The following is a 19,261-nucleotide window of genomic DNA, read 5'->3' as shown; positions in this document are numbered from 1 at the left end:
GCATCAACTGGGCTTTTGTTCATGAATATTTGCGTTGGCCCGAGCTCGAAGATCGAGAGAGATTCAGTTGGATGTTAGCCAGTGACCCGGTTGGGTGTCGTGGGTGCGTGAAAAATAAGATTCGTTTTGCTGTGATGCTTATATAATAAATAAATCTGTACATACTCGATCTGAGTATAAGTACACAAAAGAAAAAAACCAATACAAACAAATGGATAATATCCTTTTTTCATACTTTATGAAATTCTCTTGTGATATAGACTGATAAGAAAAAAAGATTCCGACTCAATACGCAATAAAAGTGCCTATGGACTACTGAATATAATTCAATACCAAATCATATTTGAAACTCTAATTCAATATTTGTTCAATTTGATTCGCGATTCCATTAATTGTTTACAATCCCTCTCTGTTGTGTGTTCCCAGGTCTAAATTTGTAAACGCCGAATAATCATCGAAGACAGATCGAAATACAAATAGGGCGCAGACAGTTGAAAAAATGTCTAGTAATTGCGGGAACGATGGCGATGGCGGGGATCGACAAAAGCACGATCCCATCGAAATGGGAAAGCTATTGTGCCCAAAAGACTTATCAGCCCCAGCAACAACGGACACTACAGCCACATCAACAAGCCATCAGGTACGTTAATTACAGAGAAACAAAATTTAGTTAATTATAATTTAATAAAATATATACTTCGGTTAATATTTTAATGTACATAGTTTGATGCAACTATCAGAAAATTTATATTTCAATATTTATACATGTTCTATACTATATAATATACATACATATATAAATATTCTGTTTGATTGATAGAGCTTAAATTAATTTTTAAAATAAATTTAAATTAAGTTTATTTGTCTACATCATTTCATAGCTATTTCAGTATTTGTATATATGTATTACTGATATATGTTATCACAAGATATTTTTTTTATTTTGTTGCTGCTTTCATTTATTGTAATCATTATAGCAAATGAATTACTCAACGATAAATGCTATCAAGCATTTATTTTAAAATACTATTAGCATATATGGTCTTTGAGCTTACATAAAATGAACTTTTAAAAGATACTCGGATTATGTTCGAAAAGCAAGGGAAAACTAATAGAATCATTTATATTCTACATAAAGACCAGCTCACTCTCTTACTGACTAACACAGTACTCAAAAGCAAGAGCGCCGTGTAACGCCGAATAACACGCGCAACATTCGACGTCACACAGAGACATAATTTCACTATTTCAGCTGCGCACATAGCTCTGATTCCATCCCTTTATATGAACAGTTTTGATCATTACAATAAGAGGAAAAGAAAAAAAAGAACAAAAAAATCAGTGCACAGCTTTGGCACTGAAATATTATTTATACTAATTGGCATTTCCCGTTTTTTGTTGGAGTTGTAAATAAATGCTTAGCATAATATATGAAAGCAATTGTTCGTATAGAGAAACGGGTATAAACAGATGGATGAGATGACGATAGATAATACGTGAATGTATTTTGATATAAATTTAGAGTTTTCGAATTTTCTTAATATTGCTCTTGTATTTGCAGCTCAGCAAAATCACCCTGCCAGAGCGTGGAAGTTGGAGCTCTAAACTCGATTTCATCTTGTCTGTAGTCGGCCTTGCGATTGGCTTAGGCAATGTCTGGCGGTTTCCCTACTTGTGCTATAAGAACGGAGGCGGCGCGTTTATTCTTCCATACATTTTGACATTATTTTTAGCTGGAATTCCGATGTTCTTCATGGAGCTGGCGCTGGGTCAAATGTTGACTATCGGCGGCCTGGGCGTGTTCAAAATCGCTCCAATTTTTAAAGGTAAGCTGAGCTTAAGGCGAGACCCTAATAGGCCTTAATTTTAAAGTCTATGCTATATTCATATGAAAGGAATTGGATATGCTGCGGCTGTGATGTCGTGCTGGATGAATGTCTACTATATCGTTATCTTGGCCTGGGCAGTGTTCTACTTCTTCATGTCCATGCGTGCTGGTAAGTTCATGTAAACCCTCCAACGGGCTCCCTCTAAGCAGCTTTCTTTTGCACACTCCAATTGCAGACGTACCCTGGCGCACGTGCAACAACTGGTGGAACACAGTCAGCTGTGTCAGTCAGTACGAGAGGAAGAATCTCAATTGCTGGGACAAGATGATCAATGGAACAGCGGGCAAGGTTTGCTCAGTGGCAGCCGTAAATATTTCGACAACTGAGCTTACAGATCCGGTCAAAGAGTTTTGGGAGTATGTTTCGCAAAAGAGTTTAATTGCATATGATTTTATTCCTAAACATATTGAATGCACCCCTATGACGAATCTAGGTTCAAATTGCATGACAATTTGATACTTGAGATAAATAAACTGGTTTCATTAACTTATCAAGTGAAAGGAGAATCCAGAAAGCTAATCTAGAAACTCTGCAGCCCTTCAAGCTCCATTATGGACAATTTTGAACCTTAATAAGTTTCCAGAATAAGCAAAACATCTGGATAGATGAACAGCATATATGGGACGGATAAAGCTAGATTTATGCATCTGAAGATCTTGATCAAGAAAATGTGTCAGTAGGGGCCTTGACTACGGTGCTTTCGGCAAAAATTCGCTACATATATACATATACATGCATATTCAAGATTATATATTTTTGAAACAGATCCGAGGAATAGTAAAATTGGTAAATGCCGAGTTGAGTCTTAATATCTCAGAAGCAAAATTAGTATAATCTCTAACTTATTATTCAATACATATATCTTACTTGACTATACATTGACTGAGATTTTAATATTTACAGGCGAAGGGCATTGCAAATTTCCTCTGGTATCGATGATTTGGGTAATATTCGCTGGGAGCTAGCGGGCACCTTGCTGCTGGTTTGGATTCTTTGCTATTTCTGCATCTGGAAGGGCGTTAAGTGGACCGGCAAAGTCGTGTACTTCACTGCACTCTTCCCATACGTTTTGTTGACCGTTTTATTGATTCGTGGAATTACCCTGCCTGGTGCACTCGAGGGTATCAAGTTCTATATCATACCCAACTTTTCAAAACTCACTCATTCAGAGGTATGCAAAATTAGATCTAAGTGAATGCAGTACTTCATCTTACGTATTTCTCTGCAGGTCTGGATTGATGCCGTAACGCAAATCTTCTTTTCATATGGATTGGGCTTGGGAACTTTGGTGGCCCTTGGAAGTTACAATAAGTTTACGAACAATGTGTATAAGTAAGTTCAGGCTATATTGAGAAGAAAACATATTTGTAATGCATTGATTTAGGGACGCGCTGATTGTATGCACAGTGAACTCGAGCACGAGTATGTTTGCGGGCTTCGTCATATTCTCAGTTATCGGATTCATGGCTCACGAGCAACAAAGGCCAATAGCCGAGGTAGCGGCATCAGGTAAGTATTATTAAACTTTGCTAATGGCATAGATATTAAGCTGCATAATCTGTCTTTTGTTAAAGGCCCAGGATTGGCCTTCCTTGTGTATCCGTCGGCGGTGCTGCAGCTTCCAGGATCTCAAATTTGGTCATGTCTCTTCTTCTTCATGCTGCTTCTTATAGGTCTAGATTCACAGTTCTGTACTATGGAAGGCTTCATCACTGCCATCATCGACGAGTGGCCCCAACTGCTACGCAAACGCAAGGAGATCTTCATAGCCATCGTATGCATGCTGAGCTACTTGGTTGGCTTAACCTGCATAACACAAGTAAGTGTGATAGGCTATTATTTATATTTGGAGTAAAAATATATTGTATATATATTGATATACACTCAATAATTATCAGACTCGATGGGAATGATGAATTATTTCTTTGAGTATTGCCAATCAAGGGAAGATTTTAATTATTGTTTCTAACGGAATATACTTCTATTAATTTCAGGGTGGCATGTATATTTTCCAAATACTTGATTCATATGCAGTGAGCGGCTTTTGCTTGCTCTGGCTCATATTCTTTGAGTGCGTCTCAATATCGTGGTGTTACGGCGTAGATCGTTTCTACGATGGCATCAAAGACATGATTGGATATTACCCAACGATTTGGTGGAAGTTTTGCTGGTGTGTCACAACACCTGCAATATGCTTGGTAAGTGAAACTCACTTGGAATACCAAATTTCAGATATATTTGAAATCTATTTTCGTTTTGTTTCTGCAGGGTGTGTTCTTCTTCAATATAGTGCAATGGACACCAATCAAATATCTGGACTACAGCTATCCATGGTGGGCACATGCGTTCGGTTGGTTCACTGCATTGTCTTCGATGCTATACATTCCAGCCTATATGTTTTGGCTATGGAAAAGAACGCCTGGAGACTTATGCGAAGTAAGAATTTACAGTATTTTATTATAAATTATGTATCTATTAATATAAGTAAATTGTATTTGTGTTTATGGTCTAAAACGAAGAGTGTTTAGTGATTATTAATTATATTATATGTGATTGATAATGATGCTTTCCATGTTTAAGTCCAACCTTTATTTGAACCGTATATCTAATGCCTATTACAAATCTTTCAGAAAATACGTGCAATTGTTCGAATCGATGAGGACATCACGCGGTTACGTGAGAAAATGCAGCACGAAGCTTATGCCAAGGAAGTTGAGTTCAATTCATAATAGAATTCGAATCAATAGCCGAAAAGTACTCGCCAGTTAAACAAATAATTCAAATTGCAATATTTTATATACGATTTTGATGCAGCTTTAGTTGTAGAATTGTTGTACGTTGTTCGTGAATAAGTAATATTTTGTTTTTGTTTTCTTTTTGGTATAGCAACAACAGCCCAAAGCGTTTCAGCGTTTATGAATGATTCATTTGTGTCAGTGTATTTGATATGCTCTTAATGTTGAAATAAATTTTAATTTAATTTAGGTTAGTTTTCACAATTTACTCTATTGCGGAGTGTAATCGTTCACATACGAATGCAACGCAATTGATCAAAATTATGAAATCGATAAGTGAATATGTCTAAGCTCTAATCGCACATTAAGTGTTAAAGTTAAAGTACATACATACATACATGCATACAAACATACATACATACATACATTCGTGCATAGAATGATGCGTGAGTGGAATATGTGTACTATATTGTATACAGTACGTCAGTGGCTTACTATAATTAATAAATAAATTAATTTAGTCTTAAATTATTTATACAACTTAGAGATTATTTAGCTATTAAATTACCTTCATATCCATAATGCACACCTACATTTTACGAAATACACTGCTCTTCGGTATCAAATGCAAAGACAACTCACAGAAACAAATCGAACGTTGAGTATGTACATAAGTATACATATGGAATATATAAAGTATTCGCGCAATTTAGTTATATGAACTGTTTTAAATGTTAAGACGTCGCTTGCTTGTGTCAATTAGTATTATTTCTTATTATTAATCATCAAGTTAAATAAACTGTTACCATTCAATAATCCAATGTGTCTATGTGTCTATTTTCCTAAAATAATATTACTGATATGTGGGATTCATTTCTAAGTTAACTTCAGAAATGTTCAGGAATTTTTGTTTACAGTATTAAGATTGTATGGCAAATCTATATATCGACTAATTTTATTAAAATGAAGTTCCCTAATATTTTGTTGATTATTATATCATTTCACTTAACAATGCGTGGGCAATTATCTAAATGTAGTATTTTTTATCGATAAAATAAATATATTAAATGAAATAACTGATATATTATATGAAATGATATACTTTTTATTTCCATATAAAAATTATAAAATTATTATTTTTTAGCTACAAAGTACTCCAGTTTCGATCACTATTATTATTATTTTATTATTTTTTTATATTTTTGTCAACTATTTGTTATGCCTATTTTATTGTCTCGTTCAATTGCAGAATTTTAGAAACGTGTAAGGCATTCCATTGGTATTTTTTGTAGTTACCTTCACAAAGAATAAAATATTTAGGAACAACAAAGCTTTCGTGCTTAATCTGCACCCTTGCCGTAAAAAGTTAGAAAGTGAACAAAAGAGTCTGAGCATAATGCAAGAAACAGCACATAAGATAGTCTTTTGTGGCTCTTGTGAAAAATAAGTGACTTTTGTGAAAGTTTGAGAAAAAAATATGTGAAACTATTTTTAAGGCTCGGCAAAAAAATGAGGCAGAAAGAAAATAAATTGGTGGCAACACAACGTAAGCCCACTTCAGTGAATGGTAGGCGCATATATTCATTATATGCAGGACACTGACAAACGAAGGCTTACGGCTTACGGCATCCTTTGCCATTGACACGGACATCGCATCTGCCCCTGGCTGAGGGAGTTTATTATTGTGGGAAGCACCGTCATGAGCTGTCACCGGGCATCCTCTGAAGCCAGCTATTGACTTTTTGTACTTTGCTTTAAACATTTTTTTAACTTGTTTACTGAGTTAAAATGGAAGGTTGGGCATATATCCGCTTGTGCGTGTGGTCGCTTTTGAGGCTGTTGCAAAATAATTCATGCTCTTGCTTTCGCCGTAAGTCTTTTCTGCTAATAATACACTATATCATGCATTATAGAAACACAATTATTTAAGATCATAAGACGAAATTTGTATTGATTCATTTCATCGACAGGAGATAAGTAAAGTAGTATCTGATTATACTTAGGCTCAAGGGATCGCCGTTATACCCGGAAGGCGTTATAACCATATAAGTTTACTTAATAATATAATAATAATCGTTAGAACTGGACTCTACTCTTCTACTGTACTGTGCAAAAATCATTAGGTATGCATTGGTATACAAAAATCTGAAATTTAAAAAAATTATATGCAGGTCAACTACTTGGTTTTCTCATTAGACAGACTACGCTAAATGAAGAATATACACATATACATACATGGATACATGTATATGCGACCAACAACTTGTATGCAGACAATAGTTTTTGATATAAATCAAGTCTCTCCTTGTTTTATTCATATCAAGGCAATATTCTTTCTATAACTTCCATAATGGCATGAGGATTTATTGATCATTCTTTTAAATTGTATGCTAAAATCAAAAAAAAATATTTGAAAAATATTAATTTAAATATTAAATAATTCTGTAAAAATATTAATATAATATGATACATATGATTATAATACAATATAATGTGAATACTAATCCAATTATCAACAACGCCACATATTACGTCTGGTCCAGCCACGCCATTATAAATGAAATATGCTTGCAAGTGAGGAGCATTGCAAATGGCCAAATGCGCAAACCTTTCATGATGCCATGAGCCTTCATTTCTGAGTTTGTGTTTCGGTCTAGCATGGCTGAATGTGTGGGGTTGTTGTGGGGTCCCACTCCACAGCTAAATGAGTCCCAGGGGCGTGTTTCTGCAACACACATAGCCTTCGATAAATTGCTCGACAAGTATTTGCTACCTACGCACAGTTCTGTTGCTAGTTTCACCTGACGATACCTGTGCTGCTGGCCCATTGTGCTGTCATTTGCAAAAATTTAATTGATTTCGCTTTGTCTGCGTCTGGGTTTGACTCTGAGTCGCTCTGTGCTGTCGTTTCTATGACCTCCATGACTTACACAAGTTTGCCCCATAATTAAGATGAGCACAAATGGGACAAACAAAAATTAAGTGCGCAGCCCATAAATGTGCGCAGTCTCCTGCGATTCGGATTGCCAATGGCTTAACTTGATGCTCAACAAATTTCTATTAATTGTAATTTGTATGCCATTCGATGCGGCGTTTCTCTACTCCACTGTGGTGGCCATCATTTGAGTTTGGATAAATTATTGCAGCCACTCAACAGTTAACAAAATCAAATCCTATGGGAAAAGACTGGAATGCGGATAAAGATTACACAGTTAGGAGCCGCAGAAAAAGATGTCTTTAAGAGCCAGGAAAAATAAAATTTGAATTTTATTTAAATTTATATATAACTTTTTCAAGCTCCCTACATTTCTAGTTCAATGATGGGAATCACTTGCAAACTGCTTTAAGTTTTATGTAATGCTGAAGAACTTGTAGATAATTATAATGAATAAGAGAAACATGTGATCGTTTCCCCTGTATTCGATTTCTGCTAATGAGGGAATGACAAATACGTTGATTTGGTGATTCCAGGAACCAAGAAAGCGTCAGTTTGAATTAAACATATAATAAACAATATAATCATGAAACTATTAATATATAAGAGTATTTGTTTTCTAGTCACAGTATTAAAGTATTGAATGATAAGATAGGTTTTCTTATTTTATATTAGACGAGGTCTTAGTCAAAGTTAAAGAGATGTGTAATTCCAGTAACGGGATTGAAGCGACATGGCTCTTTAACGTATTCTCATAAGCATACTTGTTTGGAAATGAAATTGAATAGACTTTTCGTAATATGTTGTAGATTGTATGCTTATTATGTCTCCGATCAAAGGGATGTTGAAATGTTTGACTTTTACAGTATTGCATAAATGCCGTACTATACCTTCGCTTTATATTCGACCTGCTTTACATATAAGGAAATTATTACAAAGAGCAATGGTTCTCACATTTACTACGCAACTTTCCATTGTAAGATTAAGAAATTATGATTGAGTTAATACTTCCCTGAAGGACGACGGACTTAGAATAATGATTAGAATGTATATAGTAAAACAGCGGTAAGCAAAAATCAGCTTTACAGCGTCTCGTCGCATATATGTGACGCGGTGCTGTAGGGCTACATTTTTGATGCTCGTATCTCTATTGAAGTACGTTTCTCTCTAAGCTCATAAATTGTAGCCAACACCCGTCGTATCGAAACCAGGCCAGAGCTGAAAAATCGGTCTCCCAGATTGGGCCCGCAGACGAAAATCAATTGAATTGTAATTGAATTGCAAACACTTGAGAGTCAAAAACCACCGAGGAAACGTATGAATATTTTATGTGAGCGATTTGGCACTGAGAACAAAGAACAAGGAATAACGAACAAAGGCTAGTAGGCAACATTGTGTTGTATACCGAAGTATCAAAAGAATACCTTAGAAAAACATTGAATCATTTTTAATGACTCATTGTCTTTGGGGAATTCATGAATACAAATACTATCCGCATATAAATAAAGTTTACCAATACAAAAATTATTTTATTGGGTCCATACGTTTCAGTTTTTACTTTGTTGTGTTCAAATTATTTGATACAAATCCGTTTTCTAGGGTGTTAAGGATGTAGAGAAATATGGAAGCGCTCAAATGCTTTTACCCAAATTACCCTCAAAATATGCAAAAGCGGAAAATAAATTTCGTCCTGGGAACAGTGGAGTTTACAAAATATTCATTTTCTTACAGTCCGTGGGAAGAACAAGAAGAAGAAGAGGAAGAAGAAGAAGAATGGTGCGTACAATGAAGCGTATGAGCAACGATGTCAGCACGTACGCATATCCCTCATTTGCGCAAAGGAAGCGAGTGAGAGAGGGAGAGAGCAATTGGCAAAAAATCGAATTGGAAATGTTTTTTAAGGGCATCCAGAGGCCCCCAAGTCGACTCCGTCTTGCCACAACGAAGCATAAAACAAACCGGAAGTGTAAGCAATGGCAACGGCAACGCCAACTGGAAGCGAATGAGGAGCGAAAATGTTGAAGTGGTCATGCATGAACAGTAAATGAAGAAGCCGCCACGACGCTTTGTCTCTGTCCCTCTCTGGCTGTCTCTGTGTCTGTGTGCGTTTCCGCCGGATGTGTCGCGAGTGCGCCAACACGCGCACTGCGCTTTTTGACTAGAAAAAAGAATGAAAAACAAATTAAGCGGCTTTCATGCGAATGAATTTTTGACTTAAAGCACTCATCTCCGCTTGCCTCATCTGTGTCGACCTCTAACTCGGGACAATTTGCACTGCCATTCAAAAACACTATTAAACTGAACGAAATTTCAATCGATCGGTAATTTAAAATGGTGTTTGATAGCTGAAAACATGTTTGGAATGCGTATATAAAGATAGTCGATAGAGTATTATTCAAGTCCCTTTTCTTTTGTTGATGGATCCCGATAGTAGTAAGCTATTAAGCATTAACAGCATAAGAGCACAACACTGTTAGAACTTAGACTATCACTCAGTCATGGCATATGATAATTTAAGTGCTTATATGAGAGAGAGTGGGACTTACAACTTATGGGCAATAGTAGAGAGTTATTATGCATGTTGCCAGTTTATGTATGGGATGGAATAGGCAGAAATTGATATGCGGTCGTATTTTTTGTCTGTATATCTGTTTGTCTCTCTGTCTATTTTCCAGGCTGTCTCTCCGATTTTCTCCTTGTTTACCTCACAGTCTAGCTATCCATCCGTCTCTCTGTCTGTCTGCCTAATAAATCAGGGTATGAAGAAGAATTACAGAAGATCAATTTAGTAGTCTATTTGTATGTAGCGATATTCATTTGGTATTAATATTTGAGCTAGAATGCAGAGAGCAGCAGACAGCGCTGCCATTGGTCACATAAAGCTCGACTGAATCGACGCCTACCTGACGTCGGGCTCAACATTTGAGTGAAAGTGCCCTATATAAAGGGCAGCAGCTGCAGCATTTCTTCAGTTGTCCAGACCTGTTGGGGGTCACTAGTGCAGTGCAGTAAAGTGAAGTGAACTGAAGTGTGTGATCGTTCAGCTAGACATTAAAGACTAAGAGGAAATACTTATAGGAAATACTTAGAGATAATACTTAAGGGAATGAATTAAGGGAATTATTTATAGGAATTACTTAAAGGAAATACTTAGAAAAAATATTTACAAGAAATACTCAGAGGAACAGTGCAGAATAAATCGGTTAACGGTTATTTATGTAATTTACATGTAATAAGTGCGCTTCAGATTCTACATACTTTATATCGTTTATACTTAATCATTTCCTAATAAGTCCTAAAATGGTTTTTATTACTATAACGCCTAATTTTCTCATACTTACTCAAACTTACACAGCATAGTTCACACAAAAACATCCCAACATATGCATCATATTTTTCTATATTATTATTATTGTTATTATTATTATTATTATTTTTATTTTTACTATTGTGAAATGCTTATTAATACTTTGAATAATACTTTAAAAAGTACTTTAAATGTTTATAAAAATGTATTTCTATTTTTGTAATCCTGAGCTGTAAATTAATTAAAATTCTTCGACATATTTTTGATAATAAAATTCCATTGGCTGCTCAACAAAGGCGACGCCCGGCACTCATTTTTGAATATTCATAGCGAAATTGGAATTCATGTTAAATGAAGAATTGAATTAATTGAAAATGTTCGCTACATGATTACTCGCATACACACACCCACACCCACACCCACACCCACACCCATACACATACCCACCACAGATGGGTTTTGGAGTACGGCACCTGTGCTCCGGCAGGTGGTGCAGACCTGAAGCTTCCTTATTGCCTTTCGCACCTTGTGAGGCACGTGTTTTCTGCGTTGCAGTCGCACACACGTGTAATTCATCTTTAATATTTTCCTTATGCATATTTGCCAAGGCCTGAGAGTCAGCGAGTTCTCCTTGCGCTGGGGCCTGCCTTCGGGAGCAGTGCAAATGTTATTTCGCTTAACTCGAATATGCCATTATACACATCCACACACACGCACACACACAGCTATATATATACAAAGTTACACACATAGTTTGCGCTGGTGCGGAGTCCATAGAGTTTGAAACTTTTATGATTGCTGCTGATGCCGTTTTTCCTGCTGCCTCTGAAGGTGCTCCTGCTGCTGCTGCTGCCGCTGCTCCTGCTGTTGCTGTTCCTGCTGTTGCACGCGTTACAGTCTTTCAACAAGCGCCATCGGCTAGATTGTCATATTGCAGAAGATAACAACCTGGCAGATGGACAATCCGACAGCAAGACGGACAACTACATGCATATCCTTTTCCTTACATGTCGATGATGTCGTCGTACCGCATCGTACATACCTCGCGTACCTGCCTCCTTTGGGAGCGCTGCCTTTTATGACGCAGGATATTCGTGCGAGCTTCTCCTTCTGTTTTCCCTCCTCCCTCGCCGTCCCTCCTCCTTCTCACCTCTCACATCTTCCGCTGCGCTGAGGATGCTCTGTGTACTCAACAGCAAATGCATTTTGCAAGTGCAACTGGCAGCAGCAGCAGCAGCAGCAGCAGTCGTAACAACAAAAACTTGTTGATTGTCGTTCAGGCGCAACTCCGGCCCCAAAAACCTAAGCAAACAACGCTACAGTCAGTTAAGTGTGAATGCATTTCAGCTGAATTTGCGCATCTCTTAAAGACAAGCTTTTCACGTAAATTAACTGAAACACGACGGGATGTCGATTAAGGCCACTTCACAGCAGTCCTTGTGAATCCACTTTTCAGCCTGTCAACATGGAAATTAGATCCATGCTCACACACGCTCACATCGTGTGTGAGTGTCGTCTATCAGGATGGTTCGCTGGGTGTGACGTGGACAAGTGTTAAATAGCGCTGCTAATGGCAGCTGAATCCTAAAAGTCCTCTCACATCAACATGCCCAACAGCTGTCAATTGCTGTTGCCGATAGTGCAGCTCTGACAGGTCAGGAAATTATGTGTGTGAATATTTGTGATTTAAAATATTACGATTTAAACGACTTACAACCATTGCATTGCATGGCAACTAGAGCTGATTTAATTGCCTTAAATACTTTCGAAATTGAATATTCTCTGTTGTAGATACAGTTAAAATTGTATAAATAATACTCACACAAAATGTGAGTACAATCAATACAAATATTTACACTGAAATCGTTTTTCGTTGGCTTGTGAAACATACGTAGAACAATAACGCTGTAGAAATATTGTATTTGAGTCCAACCGACTGCATAACATGTTTATATACAAGAGTATATATCTCAAATATCCTTTTCGCCGTTCCAAAAGCGTTCAAGATACGGATGGATAGCACGAGCTAAGTGAACATTTCAGAAAATCAATAAACTCCCTATTCGAGTACAGCGAAACAGTGGCTCTTATTAAATTCTTTTTTGATTGCTCAAAACATTTTTGCTGGCAGCACAGCAAAGAATTATTTGCTATACCTAAGATTGTACTTTAATCTAAATATTTTGTCATTTCAGTAAATTCATTTGACTCTGAAAGTACAATTTAAGATACCTTTTGATGCGTACTAGAATTTGCTTCAAATTGTCAGACTTAAATTTGAAATCTGGCAACTAAGTGAGAGTGTCGATAGGATAGAAAAAACTAAGCTTAAATTAAATACCATCATTTTACTATCTGCATATAGATATGTTGATTAAGACGAATGCCCTAATTTAAGTTTAGTTTTTTTTTTTTTTATAAATTTATATCTTTAATAAATCATAAGTGTTCATAAAAATGGTAACACCAAAATTTTGTATTCAGATAAAATTATGTTTACTTTATATTACTTTCTGTTAGGGCTTGAGAAGCATGCTTAGATATACATGGTACGGAAGTTAATCTGCGCATTAAAAGTAAATTTAGTCTTTAATTGATTATTAAAGTTTTTCATAGTTGATAGCCTAGCCATAGCTTTAACTGTCGACGCGACTATGTTCAAATGATAAAATACAGACTATTAAGTAACCGTTATCACATGTACGTTTCGCTACTTTAATGGCATACTTTGCACTCGGTTGTACGCGGGGAAGTTACGTTGATTCTGCTGAATCTCTTGAGAACAAAGCGAGCAGGCGTTCCAATACAAATACCTAATTAATGGGGTCTTAGCACAACTACACCTCGGGTGCACAAAAGCGTTTAATTACAAATATGTTGGCCAACCTATGCGAAGCCATGCGCCGCCGGCAAATTCTCGTGCCAGAAGGGCCAGCGGCAGGAGTAAATCTGATTTGTGTTGTTGGCAGGCCCAACGCTCAAATGCAGATCCCGGAACGCCTTGAATTATGGCTGGGCCGTTCATGGGCTGCTCATTTAGATGCCGCAGAGTATTTGTAGGCAATTCTGGGTCGATGCTGTTCTCCGATTTATGGCAGCTGAAAGCGCACAAGTAAACACAAAATACAAGCACAGTGCGATACACATACTTATAATAAATATATCAGCTTGAATATCTATGAGTATAAATAATGTTCGCACGCAGAGACTAGTTGAACGCTTGCTTAAGTTATAATTGAAAAATGAATTATTTAATTTTACCAAATGCGTTTTTATTTGAGTTGGATTTCACTACAATACATATACTTCTGACCATGATGAGCAATCATTTAAGATAATCCCATAATTGACTGATGTTTGCTATGCAAATAGAAGGAGTGCTCAATTGTAAGACAAGCTCCTTTATATATGGTCTGTCACTTCCGTCTGTATAATTTCTGTGGATATGTATGTGAGATGAAGGTATGCGAGTGTGTGTGTGTGGGTGTGTGCCATGTGAGGAAGCAAAGACAACAACTCTCGGTTCGAGCAGTGATTTGCAGTGCCCTGTGGCGATGGAACAGACAATTTTGCAAATTTCCTAATTGCACTCGGTTTGCCTTGCCGGGGCTGAAAATGATGTCGCCTGGCTCACCACACTGCCAACAGTCTTGGGGTAAATGTCAATTGAGGCAGGTGGAGGCGAGCAGAGGACATGCTGCATCACTTTGAGGGCCAATTTGATTTCAGTTGTATGCATTTGTATTGATTGTTCTTGTGGCAGCCTCGGCCTGGAAACTTGGTGTCGATGCCATAAAACGGCAACCATGGAGATATACATATATGTATCACTATGTTCAATGGCTAATATATTACTCGGGCAATATTGCACAAAAAAAAAATTTGATGTGTGCTAAACAAAAAGTGCCTAAAAGTAGGCAATGATTTAAAAAATGCAATTATATTTAACAATGGCTTTAAGGATAACAATAAAGCCAATTATAGTAGCTAAAAATATAAAATTTAATAATTGATTTTATTAAATACTCAGCAGGCATTGACCACTTTTAATTGAATTTTGTTTAGTGTTGGCAAATTATGTTTCTGTTGAAACTAATTCAAGTCAAATACTGAGGCGTGTTCATACATATTCCAAAATATAATGCGCACTAAATGCGAATTCGTAATTCATAAACGTGAATGTGCATATCGTTAATAGGAGCTCATACAGACATACATACGTATCTGCCACACCTGTGATTACGTCAGCTGGCAGCTGTGTTGATTTAGAGACCTGGAACGTTTTCCAGCTGCAAAACCTTTCCATGTGCTGCAATTATTCGAACCTGTTGAAAGCCTTGACAATCCCAGATGAGTTGCCTAAACATTGTACAATCGTAATACCTACATAGAGCTTGTTATCGAAAATTAGAGCTTGACGGGATTGCAAACATAAACAATTACACTGCCCAGCACAGAATTGAGATACTAGAGTAAAGTTTAATGAATTTTGTTCTGAACATGACACATAAAATAAACTGTTTGAATTAAATGAGATATATACATATTTTTCCTTTAAATTAATCCCAATAAATAATACGTATATGTATTTCATATTTTATATTTATGGAATATTTTAACTATACATTTTTTTTTAATAAAATGAAATAGTTTCGACCTGAACTGACAAAAAGTTATACAAAATTTGGCTTCAGTTGAGTGGCAAAAAAAAAAAAAAAAATTAAAACTTTGCCGAACAGCGTAATTGTTAGTTTTTATCAGCATAATGAGAGCAGCGCGGCAGACTCGAATTAAATCGACTGGCTGAAGAGCTCTTTTCCGAGTGAATTGCACAGAATTATGATGACGAGGTTTAAATTCAGCTAAATCAAATGGATACAACGGATGCGGGGGCATGTCAACTTATCAACAGCAGCAGCAGCAGCAGCAATAGCTACATCAACAACAACAGCAACAAGGATAACAGCCAGCGTGGCAAGGACAATTCGTACAGCATTTTAGTCATTATAAATGTCATCAAGCATTATTTTTTCCATCAACTGTCGCCAGTTTCTGGCGAAATGTTAATGGCTTTTTCGTTGGCCTAGGGGGGAGTGGGAATGGGAATGGGACGCTTAAACTACTTGACAGTGGGCATTAATGCTGAAGCTGAAACACAATGTACTGGCTAGACGTTTTTAATGAAACAAAATTAAGCGGGAAATTGAAACCGGACAGGGTGTTAATGAGAAATCTATGTAATTACACTCCGCGGCATTAACGACTGACTTCAGTTCGGGACTGGGTGGGGTATCTTATGTCACATAGTTATCAACAGCTCATCAAGCTCAACTAAATAACACGTTATTACATTCCGTAGCACACATAATCATAAACGAGGCCATAATTATGTACCTGTCGTAAAAATGAATTCTAATACCACCTAAACTAGGAGTTGTTGGTTGTAGGCAGTTGAGTTGTCTCTGTGAAAAAGTCATTAAATTGAATTAGGGAAGGCAAAACTGCTTTGTCTTAGTCGACAATCCCTTTGCACTGATACAACATATAAAATAAGGAATTGAAGTTAGCAAAGTAAAATTCTGTTAGTTATATTAATTTAATAAAGATCATAAATATACAGATTATTTTGTTTGGCAAAGAACAACAACGAAATGAACCAAAAGCTCATTTAGTAAGCTAACTGGAGTGAGAAACGATATAATTACTTATTTACCCAAGAAGTTTCAAGTTTCTTTCCAAGACTGTTGAACTGTTCATTGGAAGCGGATAAATCCTTTGAATTCTATTTTGTTGGGTATTAAGAACGATTGTAATGCATTTCCAATAAGTAAGTCAATTAATTTACCACTTGTTAAACCATAAAAATGTAATTTGTTGCAATTTATAGGTAGGTACTTAGAGCTTGCATTTCTAGGAGCGTGATATGTTGATTGCTGCTATCTGTGTGCTTACTAAGCAGTAGCAAATGAATAACCAGGTCTAATTAGCACACCGCAAACGATGAAGCTGTATACCGAATACTTTCGACCTTGCTAAAGGATGCAATCTTAGAGTGACATTTATTAATAAACATATGTACAAAGATTTATACAATATGTATAACAGAAATTTATAGCAAACATCTTTTTGAAGGAAATATTTTTCTTGTTTATATGTATAAATTTTCTTCTGATGTTGCTAATAAAAAATAAATCATCATATAGATATTATATATGTATGTATATTAATAGAATCCTTTGCTTATCTGATAATGATAAGAAAACAAATGGACGATTCATTTACCCGCATCCTGGTGGAATTTTTAATAAAATATGTTTCTGTCGGCTTTCTCAATTCTATAATAAAAGTTGAGGCAAAGTAGCTTTCGGCCTAAAATATAGTTTTAGTCAGAAAGCCGATTTGGATTGATTTTGTTTAGAATTGGTGTTAATCCTATTCAGACTTATTAAGCTGATTAATTGATAATTTATACAATGTTGTATACAAGTATTGAGAATATAGACCTATAACAAAATATTTATACACGTATTCAGATAGATTTTGGTTTTTCCATTGATTACGATTTTAAGTTTAATGGATTGAAACATAATTGCATTTGCCTTTTTCTTTTGAATTCATGCAGTACTACATTTATAGCAGTACTAAATCTATAATTTATAGTCGATAATTGAAATATCATATTCAATTTAAACTTTAAATTTCAATTCAATTTGTTACGTACTCAAGTTATATATATTTGGTCGTTTGTTTAATGGTATTTGATTTTCTATAGCCCAGCTTAACTGGCGGGGAGGGTAGAACAATTAGTGTTTCTATTATGCGAGAGGAAAAGCCGGCTGCAACAATAATAAACAATCGACAGCAAAATGTTGAGAGAATGGAAGGTCAGAGCAGCTTCCTGCCAAGTGGAGGCTGTCGAGACAAAAACCTTAACTCCTCGTGTAAACAACAAAAACATTGTTATCAGACATTGATGGCGTTGGCGCCATCACGGCTCATAAGAGGCAGAGCAAGGAACATTGGCTGAGATTGGAATTGGCCGTCTTAGTGGGCTGCTGTGGCTCTGGGTGTTGGCGTGGGCGATTCGCCTTCCAAATTTAAGCAAGTTTCAATGGACTGTAAATGAATAGAATTTACTTGGCCCACAGCTAAGTTTACGGACTGTTGTTCTCTGCTCCAATTGCCAATGCTTGGCTCTAGTTGTGCTCTAGGCTGCTGTGGGAAAGCCAGCTGCAGATTTCTAGCTCAAGTGGCAAAAGTAGTTGAAAATAAATAAAAGCGTGCGAGCTAAAAGACCAAGCGGCAGAAATACGTTTTCTGCAAAGCAAAAAAACTTTGGTGAACTTTCTTATGTTAGCTGAATTTTGATTTACGACCACTTAACGTTTTTTATGGCCCCAGACAACAGAGTGCGTTTGTGTCCGTCTCAGCACTAATGCCTACAGATACATAAATTGGATCCCAGCGTTTCTGTTTAGAACACTACTTCCAGCTAGTTTTTAAGCAGTTTCTATGCTTGTGTGTGTGCCATGTAAGTAGTTTTTCATTTCGAGTTAAACAAAAACAAATTGCAAGCGGGTAGAATTAACTATTTAATGCTCTGCTTATAGAGCTCTATATACAAAACAAAAAAATTAAAATCGTGGACACGATCTTTAGTGACTAGTACTCAAATATCTCTGTTAATATGATCTTAAGATAATAATGATAATGATATTTTATATATAAATAAACAACAAAACATATATCGGCACATATTCTTTATAAATGTATATATGTTATATGTTCTTTCGATTTTAATTTTATTATTTTACAACTGCACGTAATAACGAGCTTCTGAATTCATACCATGATGTTCCATTATATACATTTATCTTCTCTTCTCTTCGTTCACTGACAGTCATAACGACGTTGTCCGAATGGCCTAAGTAGCCATTTTGTTTTCACTCAGCACCAACCGGTTCAGCCATAACTAATCTTCTCTATCTCTCTCCCTCTCACGTAATGAATGCTAGTGGGTACACAAACCAGAAATGAGCGGAGGGTAGCCAGGACGCAGACTCACTCGGATAATATTTGTACAAGAACTCTATCTAATATCTCTATCTCACACTAATACCACTGTAACAGTAGGTCTCACTTGGAATTAGGAAACTCACATAACAAAATTACCTATTACTTTCACATATCACATGATAATATTGTGGCTATTCAATATATACACGGCTAGTTAGGTAACTATATATGTTTATAAAAATATATATTTACATAAATTGCATTCAAGAACTGATACAGACATTGTATATACAATAAGTTAGAGAGAAAAGCACAAAAGGAAGCAAAGATAAATAAATGAGCATATTAGAGGAAATAGTAGATATGTAATGTAATATTT

General features: G+C 36.2%; 1 protein-coding gene across 1 annotated transcript; it reads left to right on the top strand.

Moving 5' to 3' along the window:
* Positions 1-5,445, top strand: LOC6583327 (sodium- and chloride-dependent GABA transporter 1). The gene is made up of 12 exons (XM_002008961.4): positions 1-103; positions 427-640; positions 1,562-1,826; positions 1,896-1,997; positions 2,065-2,245; positions 2,793-3,060; positions 3,118-3,221; positions 3,274-3,398; positions 3,464-3,708; positions 3,884-4,087; positions 4,158-4,325; positions 4,520-5,445. Exons 2-12 carry the CDS (start codon positions 500-502, stop codon positions 4,616-4,618), a joined length of 1,902 nt encoding a protein of 633 aa, XP_002008997.1. The 5' UTR covers positions 1-103; positions 427-499; the 3' UTR covers positions 4,619-5,445.
* Positions 5,446-19,261: the final 13,816 nt, after the last annotated feature.

The sequence above is a fragment of the Drosophila mojavensis genome, unplaced genomic scaffold (genome assembly GCF_018153725.1).
Source record: "Drosophila mojavensis isolate 15081-1352.22 unplaced genomic scaffold, ASM1815372v1 contig_74, whole genome shotgun sequence".
Lineage (NCBI taxonomy): Eukaryota > Metazoa > Arthropoda > Insecta > Diptera > Drosophilidae > Drosophila > Drosophila mojavensis.
This window is presented reverse-complemented; position numbering and strand designations above follow the sequence as displayed.